The 24,534-nt window shown below is 43.5% G+C and overlaps 1 protein-coding gene across 3 annotated transcripts in view; it reads left to right on the top strand.

The window, feature by feature from the left end:
• The window catches only part of AFF3 (ALF transcription elongation factor 3), a 565,722-nt gene that overhangs the window by 496,991 nt on the left and 44,197 nt on the right, over positions 1–24,534 (top strand). For all 3 annotated transcript variants that reach the window (XM_053588375.1, XM_053588376.1, XM_053588374.1), the window contains exons 13-14: positions 14,708–14,894; positions 21,588–22,697. In XM_053588375.1, coding sequence (XP_053444350.1) covers positions 14,708–14,894; positions 21,588–22,697 — 1,297 coding nt within the window. The remainder of the gene's footprint in view (positions 1–14,707; positions 14,895–21,587; positions 22,698–24,534) is intronic.

Below are 24,534 nucleotides of genomic sequence, written 5' to 3'. Positions count from 1 at the left end.
CAAGCCACAAAAGAAGAAATAGATTAATTTGACTACATCAAAATTAAAAATGTTCGTGCTACAAATGATACTATCAGGAAAGTGAAGAGAGAGAAAGAATTTCCAAATTATATATCTGACAAGGGACTTATATCCAGAATATATAAAGAGCTATTACAACTCAATAATAAAAGTTTTTAAAAGCCAAAGAATTTGAATAGACATTCTCTAAAGAAGATGTTCAAATGGCTGATAAGCACATGAAAAAATGCTCAGACTCATTAATGATAGGGGAAATGCAAATTAAAGCTACAATGAGACAAGAGACTAAGGTCCAGATCTTTTGAGGCCAGGAATTATAAAACCAGCTTGGACAACATAGTAAGTCCCCATCTACAAAAATATAAGAAAAAAATATCCAGCCACTGAGGTACATGCTTGTAGTCTATGCTACTTAGGAGGCTGAGGCAGGAGGATCACTTGAGCCCAGGAGTTTGAGGCTGCAGTGATCTATGATCATGCCACTGCACTCCAGCCTGGGAAACAGAGACTCCCTCTCTTACAATTGTTTTTAATTTTAAAGAAAAATCACAGAGATACCACTTCACACCCCGTATGACGAGTAGAATAAAAAACGATGGACAACAATAAGTATTGACAAATATGTGGAGAAATTAGAACCCTTATACTCTCTGTTGAGATTGCAAAGTGGTAGCTGCTTTGGAAAATAGTCTTGCATTTCCTCAAAATATTAAACACACAGGACCAAGCAATTCCTCTTTTACAGGTTCTTATACCCAAGAGAAAGGAAAACATATTCACCGAAAACTAGTGCATGAATGTTCATCGCAGCATCATTCTTAATAACCTGAAAACGGAAACAATTCAATGCCTATCAAGTGATGGATGGATGGATAAATAAAACGGGATACATCTATACAATGGAATGCTATTCAGCCACAAAGGAAGCATGGTACATGTTTACAGTATAGATGACCCTTGAAAACATGATGCTAAGTCAAGCCAGTCACAAAAATCCACGTACTGTAAGATTCCATTTATATGAAACGTCCAGACTAGGAAAAGCTACAGCTACAGAGAGGAGATTAGTGGTTGCTTAGGCCTGGGGCAAGGGAAACTTGGAGTGAGAAGGGTGATTGACTTCTTTTAAGGGAGACAAAAATATTCTAAATTTACATTATGGTGATGGTTACACAACTTTGTGGATATTCTAAAAAGCATTGAATTGCATACTTTAAACAGGTAAATTGGTGGTATGTAAATTATATCTCAGTGAAGCTGAGTAGTTAAAAAAGTAGTCAAAGAGCTCAGGTAAATTTTTATTGCTGCATGAATTAGAGTATTTCCATGAGAACAGTAGTTTAGGAATTGCACTGTTGAAAGACCTCTTTGGACTGAAAATATATATAAATAAATTTAAGATCTATGTAAATAAGCGTATGGCTATCTGGATCTCTGATGGGGCTATTGCTTTAAGTGGGTTAATGCTCCCATTGCTTGAGATAGCAGACATGCTCCTCAGAGTAGAAGCTCCTTCTTCCAGGACCATCATGCCATAGCAGGGGATAGCAGGTCTCACAGATGTCCCCCAGTATGATTTCACCCCTAAAATCACTCCCTGGGGATCTAACCCCAGAGGGACAGGGTTAGAAAGAAGCTCAGTGCAGAAGTGGATTATTATGGCCCAGAGTTTCTCAGCATTTCTTTGTAGACCATGTGGCAGAGAAACAGTCAAGAAGGGAGATTCTCTGCCCGCACCCAGCAGCTGCAAGGTCAGGGACAAACATAAGGAGGAAGCCAGGGGGGCTGCATTTGTCCTGTGATCAGATGAGATGAAACACGGCTGAGATGGTGGAGCAGCCAGCTCACTGTTGGCAGCAGGAGCGTGAACACCCACTACCCCCCTACACCTGGCACAGCCGGCCCCACCCATCAGCCAGCCGGCCCACCTCTGCAGAGGCCTCCCAATTCATACACCCTGGCTCCCGTGTGTCCACCAGATGGCTATCACCTCAGTCCCTGCTTTCAGCTCTCTGCCAGGGGAGAGTCCTAGTGGGTCTTCTCAGCTTTCTGACTGTTGAGCCCAGGCCACATCACAGCTCCTATTCCAGTTCTCAAGGCAGGATATGAATTCCCTAGTTTCTGAGCCAAGAAGGGCTTTTGAAGTCAATGTCACACAATCCCAGCACTTTGGGAGGCAGAGGTGGGAGGATCACTTTAGCTCAGGAGTTTGAGACCAGCCTGGGCAAGAGTAACAGCCCCTCTCTACTTAAAAATAAATAAATAAGTAGGATTCTTTATAAAAAAAAAAAAGGCATTCATGCTAAGCAAAGTGAGATCCCATCTCTACTAAAAATAGAAAAACTAGCTGGGTATTGTGGCAGGTGCCTGTAGTCCCAGCTACTCCGGGGACTGAGGACTGAGGCAAGAGGATCCCTTGAGCCTAAGAGTTTGAGGTTGCTGAGAGCTATGGTGCTATGGCACTCGAACTCAGGGTGACAGAATGAAATTCTGTCTACAAAAAAAAGAAAAGAAAAATGCATTCATATACCACCTGCTTAATAAAAGTACAGTTTCAAAGATATTTAAAACACACACCCCACACACACAAAATAAAAGTATATAATAATGCACAAAAGGGGCGGCGCCTATGGCTCAGTGAGTAGGGCGCCGGCCCCATATGCCAAGGGTGGCGGGTTCAAACCCAGCCCCAGCCAAACTGCAACAAAAAAATAGCCGGGCGTTGTGGCGGGCGCCTGTAGTCCCAGCTGCTCGCGAGGCTGAGGCAGGAGAATCGCGTAAGCCCAAGAGTTAGAGGTTGCTGTGAGCCGTTTGACGCCATGGCACTCTACCCGAGGGCAGTACAGTGAGACTCTGTCTCTACAAAAAAATAATAATAATAATGAAGTCAATGTCACTAATGACAGCAGGGAACCGCCCACCTGAATGCAGGGGAGGCAAGTGTGTGTCACCAGAAGGCAGCTACTGCTTGGCATAGCCTCTCAAATAGTGCCCAGGACAGGAGGGACGTGCAGCTGCAAACTGTTCTTGCTTAGCTGTCAGTGCCCCAAAGGCCAGGCCTAACCAACTCAGCACTTCAGAGAAGCATTCTACAGGGGGATGAGCCCGACATCCCTCAGGGGCCGCCCGCATCAGGACTGCAGATTGAATTACACCCTTTGCCACAAACAAGATAAGGAGCCATTTCTCTGCTTCCCAATGATAGTTACAGACTCCCAAGAACACTCCCATTTGCAGGAGGGACCAGCGGTCTCCCCCTTATTCAAGTCTTCAGTTCAGAGATGATAGCTGTGAAGAGACTATTCTCTAACAGGCCTTTATTATTAAATTTTTTGAAATAAAATACTATGTTAAAAACAGAAAGACTTTCAGCAAGCCCTGGAATTTGGGGGAATCAATGAATGTACGTTCTTGTATTTTTTCCTTTATTAACAAAATGTCTTTCTCTTTGGGGGACTATGTGTAAGTCTTTTTCAACTAAAAGTAAAACTCTGTTCCAAATGTGGCCCTGAACTGTGCACAATAGCATTTTTATGTTGATGCATGTAGAAGAGAACATTCTAAAAAAGAAAAGCAGGGCTGACCGCAGCGCAAAAGAATTGTTATTCCTTAGCAAATATCAGTAGTCAGATTTCTCAAGCCGTGGCACCCCCCTCTAAGCAAGAGAGCAGACCATCAGTCTGCTGTTTAGTGGTTTACCTATGGCATTTGATAACATAAAGGACAGAAATAGGGACATGACAAGGGCTCCACAAGGTGGCATCTCTGCTGTTGTATCTGAAATTAAGCACCACGCCTTGTGTCCGCCAGCTTTTCTTAAATGAGAAGTCAGGCATTAGTTCCTCATTCCCTGACGGGATTGTGTAAATGGCCTAATTGGTGAGGGAGGAGCTCTGGATTCCTTGGTTTGTAACAGACAGAATTCCAGATGATACAATAACATCAGCAGTGAAATATGAGGCATAATTTATGTCTAAGTTTGCAGACGTCCTATGTTACTGGATTTTTCTCTTGCCGAATGTGCCAGGCTCTGTTGACTTTTATCCTTCCTTAAGGCCTGCAGGAGGTTTGGGGTCCCCTTGGGATGTACACAGTGCTGCGTAAGGCTTCTTTATGGCCTAATTCCTTCCCCAGGCCATTCCCTCGTCCCATCCTACTCCTGGTTCAAAGTAAATAAACTGTGCTGCCTGCCCCTCCCCTCCCTTTCTCCAGACCCTATAACAACAGCTCTAAGATTCCTGTCCTGCTTCAGGGGCCACCTGGGGATTCCACATGCACTAAGCTAAATCCCCATCCTGTTTGGTTTGGGACCTGAGTGTAATGCTTATCCCTCTTAAATGTCATCTTCTATTGAAAAGCAGTCTTCTAAATAACTATTTGATCAAAGTAGGATTTTAAAACTACCGCCATCCATGTATTTAGAAAGTAAGGAAAACAAAAACAGATCATAATGACAGGGATGATGGCCTGCAACCATAGGTATACTCAGAGGCAAAATGGTAGTCCCAAATGCTTCTCTTATTAAGAAAGAATAAAAATAACTGAAATAAGCCTTCAACTCAAGAAGTTTATAAAAGTATTATAAAATAAACCTTAAAAATGTAGAAGCCATGCCAGAAATACTAGGATTATTGCTGTGTAAAGCCGAAAAGCTGTTTCTTTGAAAATAAAATGGAAATGTTTGGCAAATATAATGTAGGAACAGAGAAAAAACAAAATTTGTAATGAGGTCAGTTATGAAGTAGACACAATGTTTGTTATTTTAAGAGAACATCATATAAATTTCATGACAAACTTAAAAATAGTAAGAGTTTTTGGAAAAAATATAAGTTAACAAAATTGACAAGAATAAATGGATCATGACAAACAAATAAATTGTAAAAGAAATTAAAGAATTACCTTTCTAAGAGTCTAGGATTTGATGGTTTTACTGGCCATAAGTTCTTTTAAACTTCCAAGGAACAGATAATTCTCATACTGTTTAAAATTTCCCAGGATACTATAAAAGGGTAAAAACACAAACCAATTTATTCTTTTAAGCTAAAACCAACATGATAGAAACCTGCCAAAAATCTCCCCCAAATTGTAAAATATATGCATATAAATATCAAGTTTACCTGTGACTATAGACATACACACACCCAGAGTCTCCCAAAAAAGTACTAGCAAATTAAATTCAATAATACATTAGTAGAATCATATTCCACAATCACGTAGACTTGAAAAAGTAACGTATGTTCTTATTGGTGAAAAAAATGAAAGATTTAAAAATTAAGAAAAGTTAAAAAAATTAATCCTTACAATTCTACCGTCCAAAAATATCCACAGTTGGGTGGCGCCTGTGGCTCAGTGAGTAGGGCGCCAGCCCCATATGCCGAGGGTGGCGGGTTCAAACCCAGCCCCGGCCAAACTGCAACAAAAAAATAGCCGGGCGTTGTGGCGGGCGCCTGTAGTCCCAGCTGCTTGGGAGGCTGAGACAAGAGAATCACATAAGCCCCAGAGTTAGAGGTTGCTGTGAGCCGTGTGACGCCACGGCACTCTACCCGAGGGCGGTACAGTGAGACTCTGTCTCTACAAAAAAAAAAAATATCCACAGTTAACATTTGGGTATGTATCCTTCTGGTATTTTCTTCTATGAGTGTGTGCATCTCTTTTTATTTAATAATTGTGATTATTGCTGCTTTGTAGCCAACAAACGGGCAGGGGAAAACCACATGCTTACACCCTGTAAATTTAGATTAGGTCTTAAATTTATTGAGCAAAGGTTACAGAAACACAGCTGAGGCAAAGGTGCCCCCACAGAGCTGGAACAGGTGTGCCATGCACTACCCCAGATCCCTAGGTGCCTATTGAAGCTCCGACTCAATCTTGGACAAAGCGTAGAGTCAGCAAAACCCCATCCTCCCCCAGGGAAAAAGCAAAATCAACACTGGAATCCTGGAAATCCCATTTCCTCACAAATATACAGAGAGAATTTTTGACTCTGAACATAATATATTTAATATATTATGTTAATATATAATAACATAATATATTTTAAGTATTCAATTTTCTATCCTTAACATTTTTACAACCTCATTTCATTTGAGTCATTTTTCTGGCAAGGCTGTGTATATTCTCAGCGACATGTCCTTTTCAGCTTTGGTACACATCCTTTTAAAATCTCAGCTTGGTAATTGCTGTAATAAGTTTTTTTAAATGAATGACTGCCTAATTTGACTTACTGATAAAACGGGTGGGGACTATAGCAGAGACCTGCATGGTTATTTCCTTCATCTGCTTTTGATACAATTAACCAGAGCTGGAGGTTGGAAGTGTTGAGAGAGGGTTTGTTTCTACTTGCTTGTGAGTGAGTGACTGGTTCTTGTTCTAGGACAAAATGTTGGTGCACTTTTCCCTGTTCTTCCTGCTAAGTACAGCTAAAATCCATTATATATAAAGCGAACATAAGACTGAAAGGGGAGAGTAGGTAGACTAGCTGGGGACACCAGGCCTGAGTGCAGACATGGTAGAGCAGCAGGAACTGTATTAAAGGGCCACGGCATTAGGTAGGTTGAGAATCACTGTGGTAGAGAGTTTGCTGGGTTTTTATAGCACACAGTGGATGCTGGAGAAGCCAGCTATCTGGCAAGAGACACAGACAAAAAAAAAAAAGTCACAGGAAAGCCAGCTCTCTGTAGACAAAGAATCATAAAATGGGTATCCTAGCAAGAAGAAAATTTTTAGACAATAATAACTCTATTCCAGACAAGCACCACATAGAAAATTTGTGGTTGCACCCCCCATTAGGAAAGGCTGTGGGGAGCCTACACTTCCACCCGCGCACAGCTATAAGGAAACATCTCCTCCCTTCCCCTGCTGGCACGGTGTTAGTGGCAATGTTTTTTTCTTTTAATTCATAATCATATAATACCAGAAATGTTCAGGAAACAATATGAAATCAATCCTCATATCAAGAACCTGGAAAATCTTGACTGGAATGAAAAAAGACAATCAACAGATGCTAATCTTGAGATAACACAGATGATATAATTATCAGACAAGGATTTTGAAACAGGAATCATAAAATGCTTCAATAAGCAAATAAGAACAAGCATGAGCCAAACTGAAATAAAGAATCTCATAAAAATAATACTAAAGAAGACCCAAATGGGAATTTTAGAACTGAAAAATTCTGTAACTAAAATTTTTACAACTCAGTGGATAAGCTCAACAGCAGAATAAAGAGAACAGAGGAAGGACTCTGTGAACATGAATGAAGATAGAATGATAGAAATCAACCAGTAGGAACAGTAGAGAAAAAATGGATTGTGGCTGGAGAAGGGGAGGACAGAGCCTCAGGGACTTTGTAGGACTATAACAAAAGATCTAACATTTATAACAACAGAGTTCCAGAAGGAGAGGAGAAAGAGTGTGGGGCTAGAAAATAATGCAGAGTGAATTCAAAGTAATAATGGCTAAAAATGTGCCAAATTTGACAAGACATAAACCTACAGATTCAAGAAATGGAATGAATCCCAAACAAGATAAACCCAAAGAAATCAACGCCAAGACACATCACAGGCAAACTTCTGAAAACAAAAGACAGAAAATACTAAAACAGTGAGAGATATCAACACCTTATATGTAGAGGAAAACAATAAAAAATAATTTAAATAACACTGGATTCAGAAACCCTGGAGGCAAAAAGGGAGTGGCACACTAGTTTTTTTTCTTTTTTTTTTTTTTGTAGAGACAGAGTCTCACTGTACCACCCTCGGGTAGAATGCCGTGGCGTCACACAGCTCACAGCAACCTCTAACTCTTGGGCTTACGCGATTCTCTTGCCTCAGCCTCCCAGGCAGCTGGGACTACAGGCGCCCGCCACAACACCCAGCTATTTTTTTGTTGCAGTTTGGCTGGGGCTGGGTTTGAACCCGCCACCCTCGGCATATGGGGCCGGCACCCTACTCACTGAGCCACAGGCGCTGCCACACACTAGTTTTTTTCAGGTGCTGAAGAACTGTCAACCAAAAATTCTATATCCAATGAAAATGTCATTCCAGAATGAAGGACAAATGAACATATTCTGAGATAGAGAAAAACTGAGAGCATTTGTCACTGTATTTATTACATCTTTATTTTTAATATCCCAAAACTGAAAGTAGCCAAAATGTCTCTCAATAGATGAATGGCTAAATAATGGGCGAATGTTTAAATATCCACACTGTAGAATACTACTCAGCAATAAAAAGAAATAAGCTACTGATATTTCAACTTGGATGGAATTCAGGGCATTGTGTAGACTGACAAATGACCATTTCAAAAGGGTACATACTATTAGTAAATTATATCTCAATTAGTATGGTTTTAAAAAGGAGGACACTGTATGATTCCATTTATGTAACTTTCTCAAAAATGACAAAACTTTAGAGTGGGAAAACAGATTAGTGGTTGCCAAGGGCTTAGAGAAGGTGGGTTGACCTTAAAGGGGTGGCACAAGGGAATCTTTGTGGTGATAGACCAGTTCTTTATCTTGATTACGGTGGTGGTTACATGAACCTACACGTATGATAAAGTGACATGAAACTATATACACATTGTGCCATTGTCAGTTTTCTGGTTTTGATATTGTACGGTACTTATGTGAAATATAACCATAGGGAGTAATTGAGTGAGGGGTACATGGATTGTCTCTGTACTGTTTTTTGCCCTCTAGTGATCTTTATTTCAAATTAGAAATTTTAATAGTGTAAGTGGGCCAAGAGAATGAGAGTATTTGGTAAACCTCTTGTTTCTAAATCCCTGAGCTAGTTACTCTTCCTGGTTGTAGCCTCTTTAAGTCTACCTCTCTTAAATTGTGCCCTCCCAGACTTTCAGAATGTGTGATAATGGGACACAGATCAATGGTCTCAAACTGGTGCTCCATAGGTCTCATCTGACCTACAGATATGTGTTTCATTACTAAAATACAATGAAACTTTTCAAATTAGTTACCAGTATTAAAATCAGCAGGTTCTATATAAACATCAGGATTTAGGGCTGTGTCTGAAAAATCAAAAGATTTAATAATACTGGGCTCTCATTTCCAGATGGCAGAGAGATGCTGGCATGGGAGAACATTGTTAGACCCAACAGGACCCTCCCGTTGGACGCCTTCTCCACCGGCGAGCCATTTATCATCATACTATCATTTATCATCGTGTGTTAGGCATTGGTTTTGTTTGTTTTTTTTTTTATACCTGGGCATTCATGCTACTTGCCTGGCCCCTGTACTTCAGTTTTCAACCTGTTAATTATGAAAATGGTAGCTTTCTAAAGTTGTCAGTTTTATGAAATCCTAGGCATTCTCAAGGGAATAGAAAAAAAGAATGTTTATATATGAATAGCACATGGCCTATTTCACAGTTTTACAAAATACACTGATTTATACAATATTTCAAGAAATGTTTTTCTTGTATTCATTCAATCAACATTCATTGAGAGTCTCTTTATGTCAGACCCTCTGCTAGCTCTGGAGATATATTATGCAGATAAATTAGATGATTCCTATCCCTTGTACATGTAGTAGGGAAGTGGGCAGCGTGCTAGAGGAACTCAACGGAGGAAACATCAATTTATGCCTCAGTAAATTGGGAAAACCTTTTCAGAACAGGGTAACATTACAGCTAAGTCCTGAAGAGTACCAACAACTAAAAAAATAAATAAATAAAAAGAAAGAAAGGACTTTCTGGCACAGAAAATAGCATGTGCAAAGGCATCCTGCTCTAAGCAACACAGGCTATCAAGACAGTGAGAAATGTTTTATTGCCAAGGTTTAGGCACTGACCCATTATGATAAACCTGGAGATCTGAGTGAGCCCAGACTGTTAAAAGCTTCAAAAGACACGTTCCTGGAGGTATGGCAGAGCAAATAAAAATATTTCTATGTAGAACCAGCAGTCCTATCAGTTTGGTGTTTTGGAATATAATTTTCAATGCAACCTTGAGCCTCCTCAAAGCAGTTTTATCATCTTCACTTATTATGTGGTTATGGTTTTAGATCAATTACTATCAACAGAAATGCTATCAACAAACGGGTACTATTGCCAAGACACTGGTTATGGTTTGGAAATCAAGTGTTTGTTGAGTTTTTACGGAGTGTTGAGTGGGAAAGAGCTAAATATTATCATTCAGTCAGTACCAATGGAGTACTCACAGCATGTGTGACACTGCGTGAGCATCACAGCTATCCACACCAGTGCCAACCAGGCAGAGAGCCTGTCTCCAAATTACTTGTCAGTTAAAAGCTTGTGGACAACTTTGGATATTTATCCAGATCCCACAATACACTTGGCAGGCAGAAGCACCCTTGACTGTGAGAGCCAGGATTTGTCATTTCAATTCCAGGTCTTTTCTTTTAAGGTCTGTATTCAGACTTGGCCCGGGCCATTTCCAAAAGGACAGCGTCATTGGAGCCAATAGAAGGGATATAGCAAGCAGATCATTTGGAATAAAGCTGGGCCTCTCTCGGAGGGGTCCTGGCCACTCACAAAGCCAAGAAAACGTTTCATGAAATCAAAATACAAAAAATAAACCATCCAAGAGGGAACTGTGCTTAAGTTATAGCAGATAAAATCTAAAAGTACAGTTAAAGAAATACTCAGCAAAGGGAAGAAGTGTTAAAATTGGAAGAGCACGAAAGATGCTAAAGTCCCCTTAAATATTTTTTTTTAATTTGAAAAAAGAGATTGTATCTGTTCTGAAAGGTTAAGTCTTTTGTTTAAAAAAAAAAAAAAAACTCACTGTTCTGAAAGGTTAACTCTTTTGTTTAAAAAAAAAAAAAAAACTCATGAACCCAGTGGTGGATTGTTTTTACTGTTTATTCAGTAGACACAGGTGACCATCTATGTTGATTACTACCAAAGTTTTGAGACAGACTGTGTTATGGGCCATTATTTCACTTCCAAGAAACACAGTCAACAGTGTCCTTTCTGGTTCACCTGTGCACATTTCAGCTTGCTCTGCTTGCTGGGAGGGCTTCATTTATTTGTTCCCATCTGTGCAGATTTTATGTTTCTTGATTTTTGTGTATCTCAAAACTTTTGTAATGAACCACAGATGAAACGCCAGGCACTGGGTGACACACAGATTTTTTTATCCCATGATCTCAGTGATGTTTCATAGCTGTTGTCAATGGCACCATGTCCATGAAATGGTATAGAGACCAAAAACTAGGCGTGTACTATCTAAAAATTGTTTAAGGCTATCATCATGTCAACCAGTCTGTGTTATTTCAGGAAAATTTCTACTACTTTTTTTTTTTTTTCTTTTGAAACAGTCTCACTATGTGGCCCTTGGTAGAGTGCTGTGGTGTCACAGCTCACAGCAACTTCAAACTCTTAGGCTTAAGCCATTCTCTTGCTTCAGCCTCCCAAGTAGCTAGGACTATAGGCACCTGCCACAATGCCCGGCTGTTTTTTGTTGCAATGTGTGGAAGTCTTGTGGCTGACAGCACAAACTATATTTTGAAAAGTGGTGCTTTCAATAGTAAAGCAGCCATTAAAGGGAAATGGTATGGTTCAAACCTGCCAGCCTCAGTAGATGTGGCCAGTGCCCTAACCATTGTGCTATGGGCGCCGAGCCCACTCCATTTTTCTTTTAAATATCTTTGATATGTAAACACAACTGCCAGTTGGCACACCAAGATTTTCACCATGCAATTTGAAATATATAAGGTCTTTCTGGTATGTCTTTTTCCATCTTCTGGATTCTATGACTCCAGAGAGCTTTCCTGGCTTACCTGAGCCCACCCTCTCTGAGTACTCATCTGCAGGGATGACCATCCTGGCTTCCTCATCTTGATCCCTGCTGGTCCCTGATGCCCCAGCAGAGGGAAGCAGCTGCAAGCACTCACATGAGAGCAGTCACTGTGCTGAGGCCAGGATCAGTTGTCTCCTGGGATTCAGACGAGACGGCTAGTCAGTGGACCGCCTTCATTCACGTGGGGTAAATTACCTTGATCCCACTACTGGAACCCCCAGGGTCCTTCCAGGCAAGCCTGCCCCATCCTTGACGTGAGTTGCTTCTCAGTGTGTACTCTGTACCCAGAGTACAGAAACATGAGTATATCCAACCTGACATCATGAGCTTCACAACTCTTATAAGCAAAGCATGAAGAAAAACCTAAATTCTTGGCTCTCTCAGCTGTTTTACAAACAAATGATAGTTATGCCAGTAAAACTGTCACTGTAAGCAAATTTTCTAATTTAAGAAAGGAAAACAAAAATAAAAGGCTTTTCTACCAATCTAATTCAGACTGGAAATTCTATCTCCTTGGGCTACTGTACCTTGTTACTCTAGGACAGCAGCCATTAAAGGGAAATGGTATGGTAACTGTTTAGTGGACATTTTCCCAGAAATTAAAGCACCACTTTTCAAAAGATAGTTTGTGTTGTCAGCCACAAGACTTCCACACACATTGCTGCCTCTGCTGTACACACAAAGCTCGGGTACACACACAACCAAAATCACATGTTCTTTGTTGTTTGAATTGAGAGCAGAGTAATGATGAGTGATCAAAGCCATAGAACAGGGGGCCAGACGCAGTGGCTCATGCCCGTAATCCCAGCACTTGGGGAGGTCAGGGCAGGTGGATTGCCTGAGCTCACAGGTTTGAGGCCAGCCTGACCAAGAGCGAGACCCCATCTCTAAAAAAAGCTGGGCATTGTGGTTGGCACCTGTAGTCCCAGCCACTCAGGAGGCTGAAGCCAGAGGATCACTGGAGCCCAAGAGCCTGAGGCTGCTGTGAGCTAGACTCCACAGCACTCTACTGAGGGTGACAAAATGAGACTGTCTCGAAAAAAGCCATTGACATCATTATAAAACCAATCCAGAATGCTCTTTATTCATTTTAATTTCCCAGTCTTCAGCAGGGAGATACCTCTTTCTCCCATATGTATATCCCCACCATCAAAAGAAAAGGGAGTCTTTGGGCCATGCGTTGTTTGGCTTTTCTTATTTATTTGTGTTTTCTCCCAGTGTTTGGGGGGCCTACTGACAAATTATTAACATGGATCCCGTGTGTTTGTGTTTGGCCGTGATCCAGTAGTCTTTTCTTTTTAATGATTCAGCCGTCAAGAAAGATGGCTTTCTATTCGTAAGGAGAGAAAAAATTATTACAGCTCTTGAGCACTGACCATCCCTTCCCCTACCCTCTCTCAAGATCCAGGATTCCTCACTCAGTACCAAACACAGACTGTAAGCAAGAAAAGAAATGCAGCTTAGGCAAGGCATGAACGTGTAGATGTTGCCTGATGTTGAAGAATGTTATCAGTCGGTATAGACCGTGACATTAGTGGAAAAGAGAAAACCACTCGGGAAGGAGAAAGTTATGTTTAAACTCCGGTTTCCCCAACCCTGCCATTCAAAAAGGTGCTTTTATTTTCAGATTCTCTGCAAGATAGTTTCTTGTTTTATGTTTTTTATAGAAGCCAGGGTCCAATGAGTGTTACCTCCATCCCTCCCACCCCACCCCCAGGATTTATGAGAGTCTGTCCTCGGGCAAAGCATTTGTCAAAGATTTAAGGGGATAGGTGAAAAGAGTCCTTTACTTTGTCTAGGCTGTTTGCCCTTGAGACCATAAACCCTAACGAGCTGCCTGGCCCTTGGCCTTCACTGATGTTCAGTCCTGTGGAGGTAGTGGTCACAGTTGGAAGTGGCAAACAGATATTTGCTGACTTAACATAAAAAAATAACCAGCATTTTCAGGGGTTTAGAGCTTGAGCTCAAAAGAACACATCCATGTGTGTTTCAATTCAGTCAATAAAGGACTTTGAAGATGTTGAATATTATGTGAGTAACGAAATTTTCTTTTTGGCTGGATGTGTGCTATTTGATTTCTTGTGGTTAATTAATTACATTAGAAAGTATCAATTGATTTTTCCTGTTATGTTTGAGTATATGTAACGACTTTCTAGCAAATACCAGCATGGATAAATTTAAAATGCTGTTGCTATAAGCCACTGTACTGGGATTGAATTGTAAAGTCTGGAATATATAAAAATGTGTCAGTGGGGGATCCTCAGTTGTTTGGTAAAGGACTCAAAGGAAGGTTACTGTTGATACAATATGCCAGGTCCTGTAATCACTGCTCACTCAACTCTGTGGGTGGGACAAGGGGGGAAGCAAAACTTTGACAGTGCCACAGGGTCTGGCACCTTGGAGCAGACCATGAAAGCTCAGAGCAGAATGTCACGCCCCTCCTGACAGCCCTCTTCCCAATCCCTGCCACCATGCTGCTTTTTCCTCCAGGGCAAAAATAGAGCAGTCGTTTTCATGCTTTGCAAAATATTTCAAGCTTTTTGGATTTCCTTGCATTTTTGAAGATGATTGGATTTGGAGATGCATTTGAAAAACCATTTCCAGAGCAGCAGCAAAATAGAAATAGCCATTCAGATAGTACACCACCTTCCCTTCTGAAATGGCCGCATAAATAACTACCAACTACCAGGGGGCACCAACTTTTATTTCCGATTTTATTTCTATATGTAATTTTTTTAGCCATTAGGATGCCTTTGACCTGTGCTTTCCAGGTCATGGTTGACAGATGTGTAAGCTGTGTGTGCCTCCTCTTCCCTTTGGTTGTCTGACAGCATGGTGCTGTGTTCCCGTTTGCTCACTTGGCTTTCCTTCTCTCTCCTTCATGGGGGGCCCCGTGGGCCGGCAGCACGGTGGTCCAGCAGCCCAACTGCAGAGCCTCGGTGCCTTCCAGCAAGGGCAGCAGCAGCGGCAGCAGCAGCGGCAGCAGCAGCTCCTCCAGTGACTCAGAGAGCAGCTCCGGATCCGACTCGGAGACGGAGAGCAGCTCCAGCGAGAGCGAGGGCAGCAAGCCCCCCCACTACTCCAGCCCCGAGGTAAGCCCAGCGCTGATGCAGGCCATCCTGCCTGGTTCCTGTCTCTGAGCAGAGGGAGCAGGACTCATGGCTCTCCCTCAGTCTCCTCCCTCCCTCCCATGGGCCCCCAAGCCCAGGCTAGTCTGGAGGAGCCTTTTGGGCTTCAGACTCCCCATTTTCCTTACTTCTGTCTCAGTCCCCTCCTCTCAGTCTCCTAATTACACAGCTGTCTTTGAAGTACAGAAGCATTAACTTTCTTTGCCCCCAAATCTCTGTATTGATTCCCAGAAATTTCTAAGTATGTTGCACACATCACTAGTGGGGAATAATCTACAGACTGGTCTCCCTCAGGCTCAGCCAAAGTAACTGGATGGGGAAGTTCACCTGGGAAGTGTGACCACCCATAAATCGTAGGGAATGCGGTTTAGGGATTAGACATGGTCAGAATCTTTCCTTTTTGCCGTTTGTCATGGATCAGAACAAAGACGATAAATATTAATAAAACCTTCTTAACTGTGTTTTCTTTGTGAAAATATAAAAAGAAAAATTAGCATTGCCCTACAAATAATAATGAAACCTTTTATAGCTATAATGAGTATCTGTGTGGAAGATGTAGATGCCTCATATAAAAAATTATAAGGTTCCAATAAAAGCCATTGCTATTTCTACTTTAAAGTGGAAAGGGGAAAATTAAATAGTAATTCAGAGCACAGAGGTTCTTGGGAGAAGGTTGAAACTTCTCAAGGTTGTGGGGCTCTAAAGTAGCCTTTGATTTTTAAAGAAGGAATAAAACAGTTTCTTTTAGCGTGTTCAAACCTTTGGGATTACCGTGATTGTGGGGGTCTTTTTTTATAACCTTCTGTACCATTTTGGGGGCCAAATTTCTAAATAGGTTCTGAAATAGACCCAAACTCACTTCTGCAAACCATGGTGGGCGGGGGGCACCATAACGGGCTGGAGCAGCACCTGATTTTGTACCTGTGCCTCAGACATGATCGTAACTCACAGCACTTAATGTTTCCATCTCAAGTTTCCAGAGTGACTCTAAAAATTCCCTTAGGTGTTTTTTCCCCTTCCCTCTTCTCTCAAGAGGCTGAGGCTTTTTGCAGGAGCACTAAGAAATCGGGAAAGCTTCAGTTCCCCTTGTTCCTCATTTCCTCCTCAGCATTTTTCTGCTCTACAATAACAACTGTCCACTTATTCTGAATAAGCCATCTCTCCAGCATTCACTCCCTTTCCATGAGGTTCCTGTCTCTGTCTCCATGTCACTTTCTCTCTCTAGCAACATTAACTATAAAAACCATGAGCTGTTATAAACCTGGCCTTTCCTAGAAACTCAAATTATTATTCCTTCTTCATCATTTCATTCATACATTATTCATTCATTTGGTATCTGTTCAACAACAAAACAAAATTGTTTTTTTTGTTTGTTTGTTTGTTTGTTTGTTTTTGAGGCAGAGTCTCACTATGTTGCCCTCGGTAGAGTGCCATGGCGGCCTAGCTCACAGCATCCTCAAACTCTTGGGCTTAAATGATTCTCTCAACCTCCCAAGTAGCCTCAACCTCCCAAGTAGCTGGGACTATAGGCACCCACCACAGCACCCTGCTATTTTTTTGTTGCAGTTGTCATTGTTGTTTAACTGGCCCTGGCCAGTTTTGAACCTGCCAGCCCAGGCGTATGTAGCCGGCACCCTACTCCCTGAGCTACGGGACAGTACAAGTTGTGAAGAGATGATAGATTTAAAAAGATGTTAGTGACTATGAAGATCAACTGTGTAGACTCCTCTTGATGACTTTGAGGGTTAAATTCATGAACACTGAGTCTTCTTTCTGCAATGTAATGTGAATCTTAGAGCTCCTGAGTTGGCTGAACCCATGCCTAAGAGGAGTCCTATTATAAAGTGCTCTAAGCGAATTCTTTCTACATGTCACTGAGATGATTACAAAACTTTAAACTCCTCAGTAATGAAAGAGGCCCTTGTCATTTCTTCCAATAGCAGCTATCAGAGGCCTCTTACTAAGGAGATGAAGCATGAGTCTCTGAAAGGAGTCCTCAAAGTTTAAGTCACCTGAGGCCACACACAGTTTTGAATTCCCTGCTTCTGTATGCAGAAGGAATCCAGAAGTGGCAAGTGATATGTGAGCTACCCGGCACGTTTTTTCTTTCTGCTCGAAAGGAATGTATTCATAAGAATAAAAGTTAGGTTCCTTTAACATTTTTTCCAAGGTTAACACAGACTGCCTTTAGAAAGAAAATGAGTTTTCAGACTGGAAATGGCAAAGACGGGAAGTGGCATTATCCTGTTCATCCTCTTCAACCTCACTGTTCGCTGTGACTGGGCTGGCCCAGGTCACCTTATAGAGAACAGTAAGACTCCTTTTCCTGAACCCCACTTGGCAGTCGGGCTCTTTATAACCACACACCTTATTCTCTGCTGCTCAGAATGGTTTGTGCTGCTTTGAAGCAAAATGTTGGTTTTTTCTTGTTTTTTTTTTTATTAAGTCTTTTGTACATAGATCATAAATGCATTTATGCCAATTTCAGTGTGTTGATTATTTGTACAAATTGGAGTGCTTGCATCATACTAAAACTCACACTTGCATATGAAAAATGAAACACAACTTTAGCCTAGGGTGAATGAAGCAAAATGTGAATGGCTCTTGCTTCCCTGTGGCGGGAGTGGGAGGAGGAGGCATACCCACCATTCTCAGGCACCTGTGCTCCCCTGCCGCACTGGCCGAGTTCCCTCTCAACTGTTCTCTGTGGCTGTGGGTGTTGAGAGCTACCTCATTTCACATCGTGTTCATCAGCTCACATGGAAGAGCTCTCTCTGTGGCCTGATGTGCTTCATCATTCGCAGCCTGATTTTTTTTCTCTGGGGTCTAATCTGCTTTCCTGGCATTGTTCATCCTCTCATGCCAGAGCTTTGCAGGGGAAGCTGCCATCTCCTCAGCTAGCACATTGACACAATACACAGAGCCCTGTCCATCAATGCTGCCCAAGTTATGAGTATTCAGTGAAAAATGAGAGTCTGGTCACATCATTTTGAGGACTTCTGGGATAAAGTAGGCTGGGGCATCATCACCCCTTCTTTAATATTGCTCATGTGCTGTCTGCTGTGGCATTTTCCAAAGTGGCTGTGGAAATCCTTCTTCGTGAGATACATGAACTAAAAGCACATTGAGGGGATGCTACCCTAGATCGTCCTTAAAATTCAGCAGAAGTGGGATGCAAGTTGCTCACTGATTCAGCAAGCATCTCATTAATTACACATCTGAGGGGTCCAGGGCAGTGGGTGCTAGGAAGATTTAGATGAAGCAGGAATGGTAGAGAGTTTGTGCATGGATCAGAGGGAAGACAGATCAGAAAGGAGATTTGTGGCTGGAAATGTAAAGCAGTGAGCCAGCAAACAAATCCCTGGACAGAAAGCCCAGGAAGTGGACCGATGCCAGCCGCAGGCCAGTGGACCCACGTCTGCAGCCCTGAATTCTCTCCTCATTTCCTCCAAACTCCATCCTTTCAGCTTCCTTGGCCACAAATGCCTCATCTCCAGGATGGCGGGTATTCCTGTCCTGCCTCATCTGTGAGGTTGTTGTAAGGAATAAATGATAGACTTTGAGCAACAGCTTGCAGTGAGTTTGGAGCAGTCACAGCAATCTGCCCCCCCTGACTTAGGATGGATGCTGTGAGGGATACAAAAGAAATGGAGACCTGGCCCTGGCCTGGAAGAGCATTTGGCTTTGTTGAAGACACAAGGATATACACATGAAACAAACATGAACATTAAAAGATTATACAATTGGTTGTAGCAGAGGGCAGTGGACACTGTTTAAAGAGTTATTGGTGTTTTCTCCAAAAAGATGGAATGCTATCATATTAGGTTGGGGACCAGCATTTCTCAAAGGAATCAGGTTCCCCTTTTATGAGATTGTGCCAAAGAGTAGTGGGAGATAAAGTGAAGTAAGTAGCCATGGGGAGAATCTGGTCTCTAAACCTGGATAAATACAAGTTTAGTCTGGGCGGAACCTGGTAGCTGTGCAGTTTCTAACCTGTCACTTACCCTTGCTAGGTCTCATCTACAAGTTAGAGGTGATAATATTTTTTATCTATAAAAATTAAATTAGATAACATATGTAAAGTGGGAGTCATAGATATTCTGGCAATGAAAGATGATTGCAAGATGATGGATGCCCTTGAACACCCGTCAGGAATTTGGATTTTGTTTGAGAGGCAATAGGAGGTTGTTATAGATCCTTTAAAAAAGAGTGTGATTTAGTGATGTGTTGAAATGGTACTTGAGACTGATTTCTTCAGCTGAGAAGTGCTGAAAAAATGACCCGAAAGCACACCAGGCAATGGGCCTGTACTAAATTTATTAAATTCTACCCTTCACTGTTAATGCTCCCGCTAGGAAGTTGCAGTGCAAATCTGCTCGCGTGCAGCTGTGTTTTGACTACAGACAGCCCCCTGTGTTCTCTCACATGAGAGACGAGAGCTGTGGAAGGCTCCAGATGGTGGTCGTAAGGGAGAAGTAGTGTGAAACGCAGTGGTGGGGCCGCAGTGAGGGCTGTGCCCCTCCGTAAGTGTTTGTGCCCTCTCCCAGAGTGTGCACCCTTTCTGCAAGAGGCCCCTTCAGCATCCAGTCACTCTAGCTAATCTCCAAGGAAAGGAGAGATCCCCTGGGGCAGGAAGCTGTTCTGTGGCCCCACTTCCCTGCTTTCTCTGATGGACCAGGTGTGCTCTGTAGGTTTTCCTTATTCCCTTTCTCTGCAGAAGCCAAAATAAAGCAGGTCAGAATTTACAGAACTCAGAGGTGCAAAAAAGATACATCTTTTTTTCTTTTGAATCTTGCTCTAGCGCCCTGGTTCTTTTGGTGGCATCAAAACAAAGCAAAAAGTCAAGTCAAAGGCTAGATTCCGTATCAGGGCTATGAGGGTCTCCCCTGTGCACCTGCATTCCAGGAGGGGCTTATTTATCCTCACAGCCCCAGGGGAAGAGCCTCCATCCTCATTCTGGCCTCCACTGAGATTTACTCTTTCTCCAAGCCACTGGACAGCCCATGCTGGTCTGCCCTGAAGTACAGTTGGTCTCATCTGGTTGGAGCAACCAGCAGAATGTCAGTGGTCCTTACCATAGCTCTGTCTGCCTGATCCCCACACGCTGCGGCAGCTCTTCCTGACCTTTGCCCCCTGTGGCCCATCAGTGGTTTTCCATGTCCCTGAGCTGCACCCAGACTCCTGTGTCTACCCACAGCCCTCCTTTCATCGTCTTAGATCCTTGCTGCTGACAACACCCAGAGCCCTGAGTTCTGCTCTTAATACACAGCCCTCACTGTTGGAAAACAAATCTTGGCAGAAAAGGAAGCTCTTAGAATTTATTACCTTAAAAAGCTACCTTTTTTCTCCCATAAAGGAACTTGCCTTGCTCTAGACTTGAACCAGTCAAGTCTGAAACACAAAATAGGCAGTGTCTTTTCATTCAAGATTGGTTTCTGACCTCCCTCCAACAAAATGTGTGCCACAGATTCAGAGGGTGGGAGGCAAGAGGGAAGGAAAGATGCTTCACCTTAGTCACCCCAAATACTCCCCAGGTTTCACTTCAGTCACAAACTGAAAATACTGTAGCCAGAATTGTATACTGTGCATTTCCCAATATACCTCTTTCTCTTAATAATCGTAATGCTGAATAAATGTACTTTTATTAGGAATCAGTGTTCCTATAAAATTATTGGTTCTTGACCTTCTTTGTTTTTTATCTTTTTTTTTTGCAGTTTTTGGCTGGGGCTGGATTGTTTGAACCTACTCCTTTGAGCCACAGGCACCGCCCCTTTATCTTACCCTTTTTTAAGACATAATTCTTAGAGACTCAACTGCAAAAAAATGTGACTGCACAACACTTCATTCCATCTCAGGGGGTTCACCGACCTTCTCTCCACCCTCACCCCTGGTGGAGTCAGTCTATATAAGCCAGAATTTAAAAACCTGTGCTGTCCATGATTTACTCTAAATTAGCAAAACGACTTGCAGGATCGGTTTTTATCATCATCTCCATGTCTGAAACGTTTCTGGCAAAGTATGATAGAAGTAGGTTGAGGATGGACTAACCAAGTCAGGCTGCCAAAGTGGGTGGCACATGAGTCCCTTTGAAACAGAAGTTCTAAACTGCTCAACAAGCCATCTTGCCAGAGTCATTGCTTTTGCTGTTAAATAACTGTGCCCTACTTGCCTTCACTACATACATAAATTACACATTAATTCTTTAGGATTGTAGGTTCCACTTAGCCCCCTGTTTAGATTTCCCCCAAAGTTTTGATTCTGACCCAAATGATGGGTGCTTTAATGCGCAGGCCCTCTATTCTCCAGTTTTCATGGAATCTCAAGTTTATGTATATATTGATAATTGTTAAATATATACACTGTGTAACACTTGGTGCTGGAATTGCGTTTATGAGCCACAGTGCTTCCCCTTATTTTTCCAAATAGAGTGTAGACCGCCACACTGACCTTTAAGTGCCACGGACCAGTAAGAGCAGTGCCATCCTGAGTGCCAGACGAGGGCTGCTACACACATCTAATGCTTCCATTTTCCTTTTGCTCGCAGCCCATTTGTTTTCTGCTCCCACACTGAGAAGAGTAAGTCAAGATAAAAACAGGGCCCTTTTAAGTGAGCCTGTAATAAAAGATGTTTTGTTGTCACTGGTTTTCTGCTTTCAGGCTGAACCAGCTTCCTCTAACAAATGGCAGCTGGATAAATGGCTAAACAAAGTTAATCCCCACAAGCCTCCTATTCTGATCCAAAATGAAAGCCACGGGCCAGAGAGCAATCAATACTACACCCCCGTGAAAGACGAGGGGCAGGACTGTGGGAAACTTGCCGACACCTGCCAAAGCAGCCTGAGAGAGAAGGAAATCAAGAGCACCTGCAAGGAGGAGCAGAGGCCCCGGACAGCGAACAAGGCCCCCGGGAGCAAAGGGGTGAAGCAGAAGTCCCCGCCCGCGGCCGTGGCCGTGGCCGTGGCCGTGACTGCAGCCCCGGCGCCACCCACGGCGCCTGGTGCACCCGTGGAGAATGCACCCGCACCTGCCCGGAGGTCGGCAGGCAAAAAGCCCACCAGGCGCACCGAGAGGACCTCAGCTGGGGACAGCGCCAACTGCCACCGGCCTGAAGAGCCTGTGGCCACAGAAGCTCTGGGAGCAAATGTGGTGGTCCCCTCAGAGCCCACCAAAACCAGGCCCTGCGGCAACAGCAGAGTGAACCACCGCAAGGAGCTGCGCTCCTCGGTGGCCTGCGAGAAGCGCCGCACGCGGGGCCTGAGCAGGATCGTCCCCAAATCCAAGGAGTTCATTGAAACAGAGTCATCGTCCTCGTCGTCTTCCTCGGACTCTGACCTGGAGTCTGAGCAGGAGGAGTACCCTCTGTCCAAAGCGCAGACCGTGGCTGCCGCCACCTCCGGGAGTGACCAGAGACTGAAGGAGGCTGCCAACAGCGTCGGCAGCAGCAGCGGGGGCGGCCCCAGGGCCCCCGTGGGTTCCATCAACGCCAGGACCACCAGTGACATTGCCAAGGAGCTGGAGGAGCAGTTCTACACACTGGTCCCCTTTGGCCGCAATGAACTTCTCTCCCCTTTGAAGGACAGTGATGAGGTCAGGTCTCTCTGGGTCAAAATTGACCTGACCCTCCTGTCTAGGATCCCAGAACACTTGCCCCAGGAGCCAGGGATCTTGAGCGCTCCTGCAGCCAAAGACACAGAAAGCGCACCGCCCAGCCACGCATCAGACACGGCCCCTGAAAAGGCTTTGCCGAAATCCAAGAGGAAACGCAAGGTAGGCCTGGGGCTGACTGGGGCTTGGAGCATGGGAGGGTAGGGGGCTTTCCTTTAGCTTCTGGGCAAGGAGGCTGCTGGTCTGGATTGTAGGTGCCAGCAGGAGTTCTGTGTCCTTACCTAAATGTCAATTACGCAGTACTTTATATATGCCGCGTACAGTGGTAAGTACTTCCGTATGTTAAGTCCACTAAGTCCTTAAACCTGCCCAGTGAGGGCATCATCTTCATGACCTTAAGGGCGCACATCACCAGAGAGATTGATTCTGAGGCACCGAGGAATGTGTTTCTTCACATGGTTACATTGAGTAAGTTAACCCTGTAGTACAATTTGAACCCCTTGCAAGAAAGTTCATGAAAAGATGTATCTTCAAAAGACAGCTATTTATTTGTCTTTCCTATCAGTACAGATACGGTTAGTTTCCACCCAGCATTGGCCCCTGTTGTGTAAGGGTACTCACATGTAGTGGAAGGTGTGTGGATTTTGACACCAGACACCTGACTTCAAATCCATCTTTCCATGGCTGGGTGCATCGGCCTGCGCTGGAGTGCAGTCACATGGGACCTTTGGAGCTTGATGCTTGTGGCCACCACCTTGAGATTCTTCCTTTTATCTTTGAATTCATGTTTTGTAAATAATGGGGGATGGGGGTCCAGATGGAGCTTTGATTCTCCTGCAGCCCACTTCCTACATATTTCCACAGGATGGGTACTGCCTGATTTTAGCCCCCCGGCACCCTGGCCCCAGGCAGCCTCCCCAACCCTGGCTCAGTCCAAGGACCACTGCTGTCCCAACCCCCCAAAGGGGCACAGGCATAGGGAAGGTCTTACCCAACCCAATCCAGGTAGCGAGGCTTTCTAGGGGGAGTTTTCAATCTCCTGGGGATCACCCATTCACCATGCCTTGGAGGGTGGACTGTGGGAAGGTACCTTGAGATCCCACAACTGGCAGGAGGGTAAAAGCCTGAGCAGCTGGGCTGTGCACATGTACCCACATGTACCCAGTCCCAGGGCAGGCCGGGCCAGAGGAACCTGTACTCCCCCCGCCCCAGGCATCCCCATGCCCAAAGGAGCACAGCAGGAAATAGCAGACACCACCATGACAGCTCAAAGGAGAGATTGTGAATGAAAGGAAAATGTTTTGTATTTGAATATGTCATAGCATCACTCTTTTACTCCTTTTTTTTTTTTTTTTAAGAGGAAAGGTCTCGCTTTATCACCCAAGCTATCCTCCTGCCGCAGCCCAGCCTCCCAACTAGCTGGGACAATAGGCACCACCACCACACCTGGCTGATTTTTATATTTTGAGTAGAAATGGGTTTTGACTCTTGCTCAGCCTGGTCTTGAACTCACGAGCTCAAGCATTCTACCTGCCTCAGCCTCCCAGAGTGCTAGGACTATAGACGTGAACCACTGCGCCTGGCTTTTCCTGCTTTTTGAAACAGGGGTCCAGCATTTTTATTTTGCCTTGGACCCAGAAAATTACATAGTCAGCACTGGCCTCCTGGGTGGGCGACCCTAATCACTCAGGTGACTTTCCCATCTCTGAATCCAGTTTCTCCCATCTGTAAAATGGCAACATCTTTGCAGCTCGTTGTCAGCTGCACACAAACAGTACAACTCACTCATACTTGTTAGCTCCTTTCTTTCCTACCTCTCTTTCCTCCTGTTTTCCTCTAGATACCCTGCCTTCCTGATTACTTTTTGGTACTCAGTTTTTGTTGAATGAAGGACTTGGTCATTCATTTAACCATCTGGGAATCAGTATGGATATTACTTCTGAGATTGGTGGATAAATGGATATGCTGATGGAAGAAAATACATATATAGAAGAAATAT

This window comes from Nycticebus coucang, chromosome 4, assembly GCF_027406575.1.
Source record: "Nycticebus coucang isolate mNycCou1 chromosome 4, mNycCou1.pri, whole genome shotgun sequence".
NCBI lineage: Eukaryota > Metazoa > Chordata > Mammalia > Primates > Lorisidae > Nycticebus > Nycticebus coucang.
This window is presented reverse-complemented; position numbering and strand designations above follow the sequence as displayed.